The sequence below is a fragment of the Cyrtonyx montezumae genome, unplaced genomic scaffold, assembly GCF_038088225.1.
Source record: "Cyrtonyx montezumae isolate F1298 unplaced genomic scaffold, pur_monq_1.0 scaffold_1, whole genome shotgun sequence".
NCBI classification, from domain to species: domain Eukaryota; kingdom Metazoa; phylum Chordata; class Aves; order Galliformes; family Odontophoridae; genus Cyrtonyx; species Cyrtonyx montezumae.
In genome coordinates, this window is record NW_027071825.1 from 11078784 (window position 1) to 11094228 (window position 15445).

The following is a 15445-nucleotide window of genomic DNA, read 5'->3' on the forward strand; positions in this document are numbered from 1 at the left end:
CCAATCTAACCTATTTGAAAGATGAATTTGTATTCATTTGATAGCACTCTCTTCCTCTTGAAGGCTCCTACCGTGCTGTGTGCACTGTAAAGCACACAATTGCACTTCATGTGGAACACCTCAATAAAACATGTGTCACCTGTGGGCTTTGTTTTCTTTTCCATCTCTCTCTTTTTTTAGATAAGGACATGACAGCAACGCTCCACGCTGGGTGAGAGGAGATCCTTGAAGAATGGAATCTGAAATAAAATATTCTCCCTAACAAGCTGAGGGGATAAAAGAAAATACATATCAACTTGCATTTCAGATAGCTCATCTGGGTAAAGGGAAAAAAAGGAAATGGCTTTTATTTTAATCCCATTCAATAATTCAAATGACCACTGAACTGCAGTCTGGGTCTCCAAGCAGAAAGCCCTGGGGTTTCTTTTCGCTTTTTTTTTTTCCAGTACTTTTTATGCCAATAGTCTACTCCTGCCACCTAATGAAAGTAGAGGATCGATTCCTCCCTGTTGAGCACAGAGAGCCGACAAACGTAGCTGCATCACAGGTGACACATGTCAATGTCTACAGAATCACACGATACTGTAAAAATAGGCTGCAAGAGCCAGCTCTGGTCCTTTAACAAGAAAAACAGTCACAAAGAAGGCCTAAAGCTATGGTATGAAAGACTGTGTTCTCTCTGATCCTACACAAGGGAGAAGAAAATAAAAGGGAGATTTTCCAATATGTATTAGTGTATTTTTTGGATGAGAGAAGAAGCTGTGCTATAGTATAAGCCAAATTCACTGCAGGGGTAAGGGACAAGCAATTCAGCTGTGTTGGGCCCACTGATATTTCAGGTTATGTGGCCTTACACATCCCTAACATGGGGACAGAAGAGCTCAATATCTGTTTAAAACAAAAATGATAACCAAAAAGATCATTGAAAAACTATTTTTCCGGTTTTTAAAGCACAGCATGACATCACATCTAAAGAAATGAGAAGCAAGAGGCAATTCTTCAACCAGATCTTTAGTTCTCTTTCTGCTGTGGTGAAATGAAATGTTCTGAATTTCCAGCACATATTCTTCTGACCTTGGTGCAAAGATGTCATGAAAACAGAGGTTTGGAGTATGAACCATTGCCCTCCTCTTCCCCAGAAAAGTAGTGAGCTTTATGAGCTTTTACACATGTGCTACATACATAAACTTGCTCTTCTGCATTTTCAATTACATGTTCTGTATAGTGCTGTAATTCATCTTATAAGTAAGATGCCCACGTAAAACAATTTCTGCTTATCCTACAGTTAAAGCAAGCAAAAAAACCCCATGGTAGGAGCTCTATTCAAGATTATGTAGATACTTCAGTAACATATCATTATGAATATGTGGTATATTTGCAAAGTGCATTCTTGGCAGCTCCCCATGTTTACACTTTAATCACAGGACTCTAATTTCCCCTGAAATTTATTTGATTTTTACTTCTTCCTGAAAATTTTGTTTAAAAGTATGTTCTGTCAACCATCTGTACTATACCAAATAATTATGTTTTAAAAGCCTTAAAAATAACTATTATTTTTAATTAAATTTAACTTTGATTAGATTCAAATGAAACACATGTTATATATTTTCTCCATGGTATGATTAATTATTGTGTTCTGATTTTTACTGTAAAGAAAGTTGGGTCTTTTTGTGCAGTCTCTCTGATAACAAATTTTTGGGGATTTTTTTCTTTAAGTTTGTGATTGCTCACTTGAGCTTCTCTTCTGCTCCTGGAAATTTATATAAATCCCACAGCTGTGACAGGTTATAACCTGTACAGCGTGTAGGATATAACTGAACTAAATGCTATTGAAGACTGTTTACTACTTGAGTCTGGGTGTGAGAGATGAAAATATTACATGTTGACCAGCTGTAATGACATGGTAGTATAGATGGTAACCCAGTGACCTTCAAGATAAAATGCCTAATACTAAAATATTTTGAACAGATCTTACAAACAATTGAAAGAGCAAAGTTTTTCTAGAACCATTTCTTTATGTTGAACATTTAAAGTTAACACAGGAAGATGTCAGAATACCCCTAAAATATTGTATGCAATAATGTCCTTATTTTTTAGTGGAACTGTGCAAAAGGAAGAGAAAGTCTATCTTAAACTATGATTTTGGACTCATTCTGTTTATAATGTATATGCATCCTTTATCTCAACATATGATGCCTGCTTGTTTCTCATCATAGCTTTGAGATTTTACTTTACTTGTTCTTTGACCTTCTCAGTGACGTGGTTCAGTGCTACATTCTCTAGTTATTTCTTTGCCCTCAGTTGTACTCATTGCTGTTTCATTGCTCTGTGTGATTCTCACCAAGCATTTGTTTTGAAAGAGTGAACAGGAATGCTTTTTGGAGAAAAATTGATGGTGCTAGAAGTTAGCTAGTGAGCATTAGATTTCTCATATACTTGGCATTATAGAGCTATTTTCAGCTGACTACTTCACGTTATAAATGATAATGCTGCAGGGCCTAGTGGAGGGCTTGGGCTGGAACTCGTGGACTCATTGGCTGTGATCCCCTATTTCTTATACTATTCTGCCTTATTCAGTGTATTTAACACCTTTGTGTCTTATTTGATTTCATCTTCAGTCAAAGGAGGAAAATATTTATTATTTAGATTTGCCGGAAAGATCCTGCTGCTAACATTTCTAGCTCACCTCGAGGCTCTAAACTCCATCAAAATCTCTAATATTCTCATTCCTTTTCAGCATCCTTACTGAAATCATTAATATCCTCTTTACCTAATCCAGCAGCGAGAGCTAGTGAGAAGAGATGCCTACTGTCCCTGATGATCTTTGGAGTGGACTCTCCTGGTCTTCATAAGAAAATGAACAAAATATTTGGGTTGTGGTGCCATAGCAGCGTACACACAGAAAATTGATTTCTGTGAGCTGCAGAAACGCTCCCTCCTCTGTGTGAAGAACCTGATCACAATCACAACTGATGAATCTGGGGAATCATATTAGAGAGGTGGATGTGATGTCAAATGCCTAATAGTCTGGTCTGTGACCACTAAAGAGCAAGAGAGAATAATGATTAGCCTTCATGGTGGCTAAACTGAGGAGACCTGCAGAGCTTCTCTGGGCCTGCAGCCATGAATGCTAATTGCAGCTGGATCAAGCAACAGAGCTCTTTTGTTATGGCTCTATTCCTAGAGCAGAAACTTGTTAACATTTCTGCAGCTTGTATAGTAGCTGATTTCTGTTGTCAGTGGTGCTTTTTCCTGTGTTATGAATTTTTAGCTTGTCTTTCTCAGTGTTTTTTCATGTGTATATGAAGGTTTTCAAGGCTTTGGTCTACTGCTTTGATTCCTTGGACATACTCTTTCTGTTTCCTCCCTTTCTTTGTGCTTGTATTTCCATCTGTTTTCATTTGTTTGGCATCTGGCTACAATAGTTTTCCAGAGTGTATTGTAATTGCATACAATGATAATAAATCAAGTAGACCTAACAGGCAAGAAAACCAAATGGCAGCCACAGGGAAGCAAAGTAAAAACACAAGTTACACTAGGTCCTCTATGCTTATAGGCACCAATTGCATGAGTTGTCTGCTGAAACTGATAGAATCCAGGTGGCTTATGTCTTACTCAGTGTCTTCAACGCAAATATATGTATTGGGGTAGAAATTTTATGCCATATGAGCTTCAAATATTTTATGATTCTCATGACTGAAAAACGGTTATTTTCTTTTCAAGACCACAGGAAATAAAACATATCTTCAAGCAAAACTTTTGTACAAGTCTTTCTTTTAAATTAATCCACACTGATCACTGTCAGTTATCCAAGCTGTCAGTCAAAGGCAAGATCCCTAAGCAAATGTTTTGTTTAAATCAGAAAGAGTCAATATGACTATACAGAAAGGTAAGAGCTATGGCTTACCTTACAGTAATTAAATTAATCTCTTCTTTGCATGGTGGAATTTCAGCTTTGATACTTCGTTCCTTCATTTGGACAGTGGCAACAACATTCACAGGTACATGAGCATTTACTTTGGTGTGTGCTTCCAACCCTGCCTGGATCATATTTGTGTTGATCCCAATTACAAAGGTCATATGTTTAGCCATACTAAAAAATTAGAATGAGAGAGAAAAATCATATACATAAAGCAAAAAATTGTTGATTTTTTTGTGGCTTCTGCCACTTTGAAATATTATTTTTTTAATTTATCCAAAATATTTACCTTAGACTCATTTTGGATCGCAGCCTAACATTGGAATTTAGTAACTCAGTCAATCTGAAATCAGACTTTGGAGAAGGTGTAATTTGCGCTTGAACTATTAGAAAGAAAGAAAGCAAAGTGTTAAAAATTCCCCCAATCCTGATAATCATCTGTGTATTGTTCAGGTCTTTAAATACATTACCATTTCCCGCCACTTTTGTGACAGAAGAGTAATAGAAGCTGGTCTCCATTGGGAACCCAACACAGGTCGGCACGATACTACGCATTTCAGAGGATAGTAAAGCCTTGGTCCATTGCCTTCCTATGCCACTTTGAAGGCTACTGATTAATCTTCTTATTGAAGGGATTTTTTCATCAGGTCCATACCATGCCTGCAATTACAGAGTTCAACTTGTCTAAACAAGCAGAACTTGAATATCATGATCTGTGTCATTAACTGTGCCTCAGGGGGATGTCTGTGAGCAATGATTACAGCTAATCCTGATCAAAGTTTCAATTGATTTGCCTTGATTAATACTAAAGACAAAAAAAAAAATCTCTTGAAATAACGAGTTAAGGAAAATGGGGGGAATGTGTGGAAGAAATAGCATTTTAATACTTATGTGGGGGTGTTTCTGAAATGATACCTGCAACATGTTTTGGATGGCATTTTTATCGAATTTGACAAAGAACAGCTCTTGGCCAAACATCTTCAAGTAACTCGATGCAAAAGGTTTATCACTGGGGAGTGCCTTCCAGTCTGACAGCTGCATGAGAAGAGGAAGAAAGTCTGTTTCTTCATAACATTAGGGGATACAGTGGTTGAGAGATTTTCTTTTTTTCCTCCAACAATTTACCTTTTTCAGGATTTCCCTGAAGTTATAGTTAGTCTCATAGTCCTTGTCAGGAGAGTAGCCTCTAACATACATCTCCTGAAGTCCTTCAACTTCTATTCCCACCTGTGGGACAAAGTAATGGAAATGCCAGTTGGATTAAGATTACAGAGAAGGTGTACGAGAGGCAAACTGCAGGTAGACCCAATTACCTCTATGGGATCAGCAACTCTTCCAAGGAAATGTGTCCGCAGCTGGGACACTGCCATTGTTGGAATTAAACTTCCTGCATTGTTCAGTACCAAATATTTAGCTGCCACTCCACTCATAAGAAAGTCTGTAAAGAAAAAGGTAGTAAAACATAGCCCTGTCAGTTTTCAAAGCCACGTTTGCAGATTGTATCGATTTACTAATTGCATAACACAACTGATACAAGATGATATGAGAAAGGCTAGAAAAATCAGCTATAAAACCAATGTTATTAAACAGAAACAGAATATTCTGCCTTTTTGAACTATAAATGGGCAAAATTATGTCTTCTGCTCAATATGCAGTGACTATGCTATTTTTCTAATTGCTTCTGCTATATCATTTACATTCTATAATACCAACTTATGGAATGTTTTTACAAGACATTGTTTAAGGCAACTTGACAAAGAGGGGTCAGAAATGAAAATAGGTTTACCATCTTTTGCTAATATTACAGGAAAAATGGTACAGATGTCCTGTAAGTACAGATGGTGAGGTGGTGTAGATTTCTTTCTCAGATGACTCTGAGGCAATTTGATATGTCCCATTCCAAATGCTGTAACTCTTTACATAAAATGCACTAATTATTAAGTAATTGTTAACTATTGAGTAAATTTAGAACAAATGTAATTGGCATTTATTTTCTCTCCTTCAGATTTATCATCTATAATGATCTTAGGTACAGATCATCAGTGGAGAGAACAGATATATTCTTCCTGAACTTGGCACAGCATTATACAGTCCTGTTTTCTGAATTAAAGTAATCCCAAGGCTTTTCTACATTTCCTTAGATTTCAAAAGGAACAAGGGCAACTCAGTATGCAGGCATTCCTGTTGCACTCCCTTTCAACCCTCCTCCTTCTTCCAACACAAGCTGGAGAGCAGTGAAGTATTTTAGGATTCCCCATGTTAAATTTCTGTTATTGCTATATCAGGCATAGTCATCATATACTGATTTAACTGGCCATAGAATTCCAGCACAACAAAATCAGCTTTTAAAATTCAGGTTAACTTCGGAGCCCTGGAAAAAGCAGACTACTAATTTCATTACCTGTATAGAAATGATTAAATTGTAGGAAATACATTTTCAAGTGTTCACAGAATCATAGAATATCCTGAGTTGGAAGGGACCCATGGGGACCATCAAGTCCAACTCCTGGACTTGTTATGAGAAAGTGTGAGACTTTGGCCTCTTTCCAGAAAAGGAATGACTATATTCTCATAAATTATTTAGCCAAAATTTAAAGGCAAGTCAATTTTTGGTTCACAGATGTGGAATCTTATGAATACTCAGGCCCATATGATTTTTCTGGTGCCACTTTCTGTATTTCAGAAAAAAAATCTCATGAGTGTGCCAATAACTCACTATTTTCTCTTGAATTCATGCATGCTAACCAAGGCTGGCATGCTCCTTGGCCCTTATTTCTTCTTACACTGAGTTGTTTATTATCAGATTATTGCAACTAATTTTGAATTCTAATTTATAAGGACAAATTCCAGCTTTCCAATCTATTGAAAATGCAATCCATTTGTCTGCTAAATCTGCATAAAATGTCATTTCTCTAGATCGCTTTAACTCTTGTGCTATATGAAGTTTCTTTGCTACCTGAGTTACTAGGCCCAAACTACCTGCAAAATACGCAGTTCATTAACAGCTTCTAAACACAAAATACAGGTATTTATGCCATCTGATAATGGCATAAATATTATGAGCAGGTAAGCAGGGAAAGATAAAAATAGAATAAAATAGAATAAAATAGAATAAAATAGAATAAAATAGAATAAAATAGAATAAAATAGAATAAAATAAATAAAATAAAATAAAATAAAATAAAATAAAATAAAATAAAATAAAATAAAATAAAATAAAATAAAATAAAATAAAATAAAATAAAATAAAATAAAACTCCCAAATTTTAAAGCTGATCCTATAGATAATTAAAAGGAAAGTGATGTTACTCTGGATTATTACTATAAGCTGAGTTAAGATCTGAAAATAAAAAGTCTAACTTTCTTCTGAAAATTTCCCTGTGTGTTACATGCCACTGCAATGAAGCATGATACTTTTAGCAAATGTATTAAGTTTATTAAAGTGTTTTTGTTTTTTTTTGTGTGTGTTTTTGCTCTAACTTGTGAAATCTCCTAGTAAAAATAAATAAATAAATAAGCTACTTACTGATACTTAGTAAGATGTATTGCTAATGATTAAATGATTATACAAAATTCATCAACTTGAAGAGAGCAGAGGTGTTTTCCATACCTCAGATGTTACGTAGCTCTAATGCTCTAAGTAAATAATAACCAAAGAAGAATCCTACTAACAGGGTCAGATGGTACAACATAGCCACTTCAGAATGAGAATGTGAGAGCACCTGCAGATATCTGACTAAATGTATTGCCTCAGGAAAATAGCCTTTGTTGCCTATGAATATTAGTACACATTTTTTTTGTAATATAAATTTGTAAAGAAAATAGTGCATATTGAGAATCAGATTGTCGGTCTCTATACTGAGTAGTACCTTTCAGTGGTAGTGTGTAGACAATGAAATACTATTTGTGGTGGCCACATATGACAGATTCTTGATTAGAGATCTGATGTTAGTGCCTGTCATTAAAAATTCAGCACCTAGCACCACAAAGATCTGAGATGCTGAGGACACATTTTTGTTTTTAGCAAGGAAAAAGGTACTGCATTACTGCTGTCACTATGGTAACTCCTCTAGAATGGACTCACTGAAATATATTTCACCTGTGGCTAGTGGTAAGAAATCAAATCAGAAAGCTGGAGCCTCCTCCCACACAAGTGTAATGGAGAATGGGCTTCATTTACCTGAATTATCCAAGTCCAGCATTTGCTAGAAAGTGATCTTGTTCCTCAGTCTTCAGGAAGAGAGGCTTAAACATTCCATCTGAGTAGTAACCTAATTTCTTACACTGGTACTCTCTAAGAATTAACAGCAATTCACTGATCTGCTGCATTTCAAGGGTACAGTCAGAAGAAAATAATGTGTATCACACAACCCCCTGCCAGCTACCCTCATGTGTACTGCTCATTTCTTTCTCACTGTTCAAAAAATCAGGCAGCCTCATTTTAGAAGCAAAAATAAGAGGAGAAAATGAGTATCTAAGCCCTGAAACACCTATCTACTTATTACCAGAAAATGTATTTCTCTGCGTATGCATTCTAAATACTACAGAAGTTCACATGATGTGTATTATCTACTGACTTGCTTTGGGCACTCCCTGTCACCATCTCTGAAGCAACAAGTATGTGGCATTGTGGTTGCTGTGGTATGTATTATACATATTTTTTAGAATGGACCCAAATAATTGGTCACATAAAAAACATGAAATTAGAGAGACAACAATAATATCTGCAAAAGTCTTCTAAAACTCCCTCTCACACCCAAAAGAAAGCAAAAGTACTTGTACACCTACCACTGCAGGTTTCAGACATTTCTCTCTTTTTCTATTCATGACTTTGAAAAGAATCTTTACATGTACCAGTGAATAACAAAAGTGTGAAATACATCTAAGTCCTTTAGATAAACAGCATGTGTAAGGAGGCTCTGTTTGTAGATATAATCTCCCTAGCCTGTCAGATACATATGCCAAATCACTGAGGTTGTTATGGTCATTTATGTGCAGTTGCTGAAAAAATCCCTACTGGGAAGAATTACATAAATGGAAAATGGAAATAACTACAATTTGTCCCAGTAAGAACTGTATTCTAATCTGGTCTTCTTCATTCTAGCTACCAGTGTTCTTGATTTTTACATGTGACTCCCAAAGATGTAACTGATGTGCCTCAAAATCCCATACATGGACCTACACATTCCAGTAAGAAATCCTGATAAGATGGTGTGGGAAAAATCTTCAGATAAGAAACTCAAATTAGTTGCTTGTGGATGCAATGAATTGTCACATCTGACCATTTTCAGAGTTTGATGTTCTACTGTGCACTATTATTGAGGTGAAGGGGATTTAGAAACATTTGAATTCAACAAGAGTTGCAGGCATTAAGTACCAATGGGAATTTACCTACTTAGTAGTAATTTAGGTCTCTCCTGTTTGGTGCTGAACAGTGTTAGGAAGTTGTTAAGCACTGAGACTATGTCACTTTATACAGGAGCATGTACTGCTTTGGCTAATGAAAAAGAAGGATTAAAGCCCCATAAGTCCTCTGGTAATTTCATACTGGCAGCATACAGTGCAAAATACACAGGAACCTAAATGTTCTAAAAATTGAGAGCCCAAGATTTATTTACCTAGTTATTTTCTACTGAATGTAGGAGAACATGGAGGCTGCTGGCTATGTGCAACTGGACTATCCTACTCTGTGATACATATGAGTGTGTATGTGTGTGTGTGTGTGTGTGTGTATGTATCTGTATATTTAATTTCAACCTGTATATATTTCCCTAAAAAATCTTCAGATGATTTCTATGGAGGGAAGAAGGAGTATGTGCCTTACCTTTAAACATACTGAAGCGGAAAACTTTACTGAACTGATATCCAGATCTGTCAAATTTGGGACTTAATGCTCTGACAGCCATTCTGCAGGCAGAAGCCCTGAAAAAATTCAGTGAGCACGTTAGCACCTCAATTTGTTTGTAACAAGCGCCTCATCTAGGGAAGGGAAGTAGATTTTCCTTACATCATTTGAAGATCTGGAGCTGTGCTTCTGCCCAGGGCCCTCAGGTGAGAGTAAATGAAACTTGCCACTTGCATGCTAGGTTCCTTCTGCACAGCATCAGTTAATGTCATCAGGATTGGAAGACCTGGCTTGGTTTCAAGCAAAACCACTGCAGCTAACATTCGGATTCGAGGATGAATTTTGTGATTCAGGAAAATCTCAAGAGTAATAGCCTGGACCTGAAAATAATTGTTACTTTCAGACTTAATCTGTACTTGAACATTTTGTTAATAACCTTTCATTACCAATGAAAGATCTCTTCATCAGTAGTAAAATACAAATTTTTATTATTTAATTAGTACGGCAACAACGTTCCTGATTTCTGAGTTTGAGGGCTGGAAGGAGAATTACAGTAATATAATCTGATTCCTATACAATCAAAGCCAATGAACCTTGGATTTAACCCACCAGTTACTATATCAAATCTACTTTCCCTTGTTAAGCTATAATAAAATATACCTGCAACACAACCAAGACAAAATCTAGATAAGAGTGATTTCAAGAACCCATCACATACCTGAAAAGTAAGTTTAGCAATCACTGATCCCTACCCATAAAGATAAGCCTTAACTCAATCCATCTGATCTCCTGGCACCTGTTCTACTAGAATAAAAAAACAGTTTACTTCCAAAAATCTGTATGCCACATAGGTAATTTAAAATTGTGATGTTATGCAAGAAATGTAATTTTAGCAGTACTACTTGTAACTGGTGAGTTTGATCTGTACAGTATTTATTATCGAGATAAATTTTTTACTGGACCCTTTCCAGATTGCATGAGAGGCACCACAGTGTTTGACTACAGCTTCAAACTGGGGATGATGTAACACCATTTTGGTACAATCCTCTGGACAATCCTGTTCTGCCTCTAACGTCTACACTTTTTAATGAAAGGTATGATTCAGAAAATTTAATGTATTTTTCTGCAGTAGCCTCATTCTAAATGCAACTGCTTTTTTAAATTAAAGAACTGACAGGCCATGCATTGTCTGTTTAATGCAAATATGGGTGTGTAGCTAGCTGCAAACCAGGGATTAAACTGACTGATTTTTGAACAACGCAAAATCCAGTCACAGTCATTAACCTGCTCCAGATCAATTTTCTCTAAAGCAAATGCATAGAAAATGGAACTAAACAGCAGTCTGGGTCACATGTGGAAAGCTAGGCCAAAGGACAAACACAGGCGCAGCATTGTTCTCGAACACCAAATCAGCTTTTCACTTCCCCAGCAAATAACCTAATTTCTACTCTTGCTGTCTCTCCACCCTCCCACCCCCTTTTCTCCATCTATCTCCCGCACCCTAGTAAATTGTTTCTATATTCTTCTGCTTAAAAGCATAAATCAGCACACTATTTTCTATGGATCAATATGTGCAACTAAACCAGCAATCACATGCAAAAAATTAATGTAATGGAAGAACTAGTACAGTAGGAGAATAGTAAATGAAAGCCTTTAATTTTACTTTTTATGCTAAGAATGATCTCATTAAGAAAAAACAAAAACAAAATTTGTAGCAGGGAAAAAATGTAAGGTTTCCTTTAAGAAGTGGCTTGCTCTAAGCTGAAAACAATTGTAAAGTGATGTCTGCAGTGGATGAGATTATGCCCATGTAACCATTGTATGTGATGTCTAATCATTATCTCATTCAGGGACAAAAGTCACATTTAGTAAATGTTCTGTTTATGACTTAAACCCACACAATGTCTGCAAATTTGTAATTAGGATGCAAACTTCTAGTATCTATTTACAATAGGATCTGGTCTTGAATTACGATTAGATGTGACACTCAGTATTAAGTATCAATTCTCTGAAAACCTTGTTTTGTGATTCTCTCACATACCAAAGTTGAAGTAGCACTAAACACATTTTGGTCAATAATTCAGCTTTCTGTCTAATGTCCTTGGAAAATAAGGGTTTGCAATGGAAATACTGATTTGTCTTCAAAAACAGGATAATGAATCCTTTTAATAGGATTTCTGCTGCTTTCTGAAACACTAGAGGTTAATGTCAAAAGGAATAAAACATGACAACTCAGGAATGATGAAAGATTTAAAAAAAAATGCACATAAGTATATTACAGCTATATTTGAAAAAAAAAACAAAACAACAACACTGTTTTCCTCTCTCCCTCTGTCATCGATTAGCTGCAATGTATTGACCTATCATAAGTGCAAAGGAAACAGCTTTGTTTTCTTACCATTTTTGGGTCTTTCATGCCTATGCTTTTCAGGGCCATCACAGCAGTTGCATGGACCTTGAGGGGCAGATCTGAGGCACCAGCTGCATAGCCAGGCAAAAATTTCTTGATGTGCTTTATGCTGGCTGGATGTCCTACATTTCCAAGGGCTTTCAAGGCTAGCAAAATTTCTTCTGTGTTAGATTTGCTCAATGCCTCTCCTGCAAAGCCATGGAGTAGCTGAAAAAAAGCCCACACATTTGTTGAGTTCTGTTCCAGTTGCAAGTATGTTTGAAATTTGACTTTTAAAAAAGCCTCACAAAAAAGCACCTCTAGGAAAGAAACACAAGATGTTTTAGAATATTTTAAATATGGTTCCTGTGCTTTAAAACACCACAAATATGCACTTTGGAAAAGAATTTCCATTTCCTGGCACAAGGTTTCTGAGTTTTTATTAGCTCAAGTGTATTGGTGGCAACCATAACACAGGGTATGCATGTACATACCAGTACGGCACCATAGGAAAAACAGCACCATAGGAAAAATTCATGGCAGACACACAATATTTTGGGAACGCCCTGCTCATACTGAGGGTGGTGGACTTGTCAGTAACCAAGAGTGAGAGCACTTATTTCCCTTTCCCTGTCCAAGTGGACAACCTCTGTAAGCCATGATGTACACGTCTAGTATGTGCAAACGTATTGCCTATTTAAAATGTTTTCAGTCGTGCTGATTCGAAGCAGCCCAGACCAGGAATGATATTCCTGTTATTAAAACCTTACACTCTACGTGGAAGACTAGGCTTTCCTTCTGGCTGAAAAATGTCTGGGCTACACAGCTTTGGGCAAAAACCCTGGGCTTTTGTGTCATTTAGTTTATATATTTGTTAAGTGTCTATATTTAGCAGTATTTCAGAGCAGTGCTGTGGGACTTCATTAATAGTCAGCAATAAAGCGGAGATACCCAGAAAGTACCGTGAATTATATGCTTCCTCTTCTCACTCTCTTTCGTGTGTTAATCTGAAGATAAAAATGCTGTATTTAACCAACTGGGGTTCTTTTCCCCCAAGGAAACACTGCAGTGAAATGAAATACAGATTTCTGAATAACGAAGAAAGCACTCAAGGCTTAATTTTTCTTTTAAATGATACATAAAAATCTGGTTACCTGGAGACATTCAGAGCAGGAGTCTGATGAAGAGCACTGTTTGTGGCACAGTGATGCATAGCTGAGATGGCAAACCTTTCCAAGTACACTACTTGAGCGTGGACAATGTTTTTTCACGATGAGCTGGGGAGAAATTAATTGTTTGTTACCACCATTAGTGAAAAGCAACAGCATTAGAAACTGTTTCTGCCAAATGCAAGACAATACCAGGGTTTTTAGATATTTATACTAATAGATTTATAGTCAATTAGTGAATACTGCTACATTTGACAATGCAATTATAAGGTAATTCCAAGTAACATCTGAAAAGCAGATCCATTGCTTTTACAGTGTTTCAAATATGAAATTGATAGAGGCTATAATCAAAAGGGAGAAAATCAGCCAGTTATGAAATGGGTGGATTGTTAACTGGGCACACATTATTCAAAAAAATATTCTTCATAGGTTTATCCATGTATGCCTCATCAATAGGCACAAAACATTGTGATCAGTCGTGGATTAACCTTTGGTAGTTTGGGCTAAAAGGAATATTTCATATAAATCAATGAGATGGCAGGAGGCAATAACATACTACTTCTCTGAATTAAAAGCATAGCATAGCCACACAGCAATGCCCAGGACGTCATGGCTTTTACAGCAGAGAAAACTCTACTCTGAGAGTCACGGTCTTCACCTAGGTCAGGCAGAGAAAAGTTTCTGCATTTGAGGGCAGAATTAGACATGGCAGAAGAGGAAAAAAATTGTAAAAATGATTAAAGTTCTGATGTGGGCTCTATATTGGCATAATTCCCTTGATTTCCATAGATCTGCTCTGATTTATATCCATCCTGCCAGGTCAGTCAGGACAAATACATGATTATAACAAATATGTATTTCTTACTCCCTAGTCTTTGCAAATGCTCAGTGAGAGATCCAATCTGATGTAACAAAGAAGTACGTTTGGACAAAGGAAGACTAGAAACCAGTTTGCAACAGTAATCTCCATTACTTTCTTCCCTGTTTTATTCTGGATTAATTTTTTCCTTTTGATTTTCACTCTCCTCCCCCCAAAACACACAGGAAACAAACCCCTTTCATCCTCACTAGAGGATATAAAACCTTTATATTTTCAAAGCCCTTGTCAAAGGAATAAATATAGCAGATGCTAAAATCACTGTGATTCAAGAGTGCTTGAAGAACCATACTGTAGCTTCTTCCATCACGTCTTGAGTTGGTGAGCTTGAGTGGAGAGCCATAAGCACTGTCTGAACCATTTCCCAGTTGGTGAGTTCTTGCATTTCCATTTTATGCCTCAAGAACCTCAGTGAACGGTGACTGGCTGCTGCAGGAAGTAAATCCAAAATGTAGCGCCTGGAATGGGAAAGGCAAGGACCATTTTCCAGATTTACATTTGAACACAATCATTCCAAATGGCCTCCAACAGAGCTTAGCAAAAGAAGAATCACCACTTCATACAGAATAGTATGTACCTGTATGCTGGCCGACTTGAGAATTGTTTCCACACTGACTCATAATTCTCCTCATTTGCAGCACGGAAGAGGTGTATAAGCTTGAGGGCTTTTGCTGGTGCATCTCTGGGAAGTTGTTCATATGTGGTCTCTACTAAGTCCTGCAAGCTTTCCTCAATCTGCAGGAAAGTTCAACTGTATTAATCTTACATTGTTTCCCACATTTACTGAATCTAACCTCCAGCCATAATTTTATCTAAATTTTACCTGGCTTTCCACATCATTTATTCTGAATAAGTGGACAGGAAGCTGAAGCAACTCACTACCAAACTGGTACTGCAGTGATCCACGTTTCTGGTATTCCTTCGGTGGAATTTCTGCCATTTGCTTTTGCACATCAGTCAATGCAAGTTTCTGCCTGAAATGGAGGAATACCCTCAGAAGATTTAGAGTACCAACCCTAAAGATCAGATTGTTCCCGCCTTCCTGCACTGACATACTGCTTGTGTTTTGATTTTTTTTGTTTGTTCGTTGTTTTTTTTTTTTTCCAAGAATGGTTTTATTATTGAGGGGTAAAGTTATTTACAAGATGATGAATTAGGATATAATACTCAAAACTTCTCTGAGAAGGTGTGCTTTTACTCAGCAGGACTCGGATCAGAGCCAGTCTTTGCCTTCCCTTGGGAATAA

The 15445-nt window shown here is 36.8% G+C and overlaps 2 protein-coding genes across 2 annotated transcripts in view; one reads left to right on the forward strand and one right to left on the reverse strand.

Annotated features, from left to right (window-relative positions):
* PTGFR (prostaglandin F receptor) overlaps positions 1-15445 on the forward strand; it is a 308369-nt gene that overhangs the window by 94949 nt on the left and 197975 nt on the right. The window lies entirely within an intron of this gene.
* The window catches only part of LOC136054553 (vitellogenin-1), a 45292-nt gene that overhangs the window by 17694 nt on the left and 12153 nt on the right, over positions 1-15445 (reverse strand). Inside the window, exons 7-19 of the mRNA XM_065745839.1 lie at positions 15023-15173; positions 14777-14934; positions 14492-14657; positions 13308-13430; positions 12163-12381; positions 9927-10144; positions 9744-9841; positions 5233-5357; positions 5045-5146; positions 4835-4954; positions 4390-4579; positions 4209-4302; positions 3908-4093 (exon numbers count right to left, since the gene is read on the reverse strand). Coding sequence (XP_065601911.1) covers positions 3908-4093; positions 4209-4302; positions 4390-4579; positions 4835-4954; positions 5045-5146; positions 5233-5357; positions 9744-9841; positions 9927-10144; positions 12163-12381; positions 13308-13430; positions 14492-14657; positions 14777-14934; positions 15023-15173 — 1950 coding nt within the window. The remainder of the gene's footprint in view (positions 1-3907; positions 4094-4208; positions 4303-4389; positions 4580-4834; positions 4955-5044; positions 5147-5232; positions 5358-9743; positions 9842-9926; positions 10145-12162; positions 12382-13307; positions 13431-14491; positions 14658-14776; positions 14935-15022; positions 15174-15445) is intronic.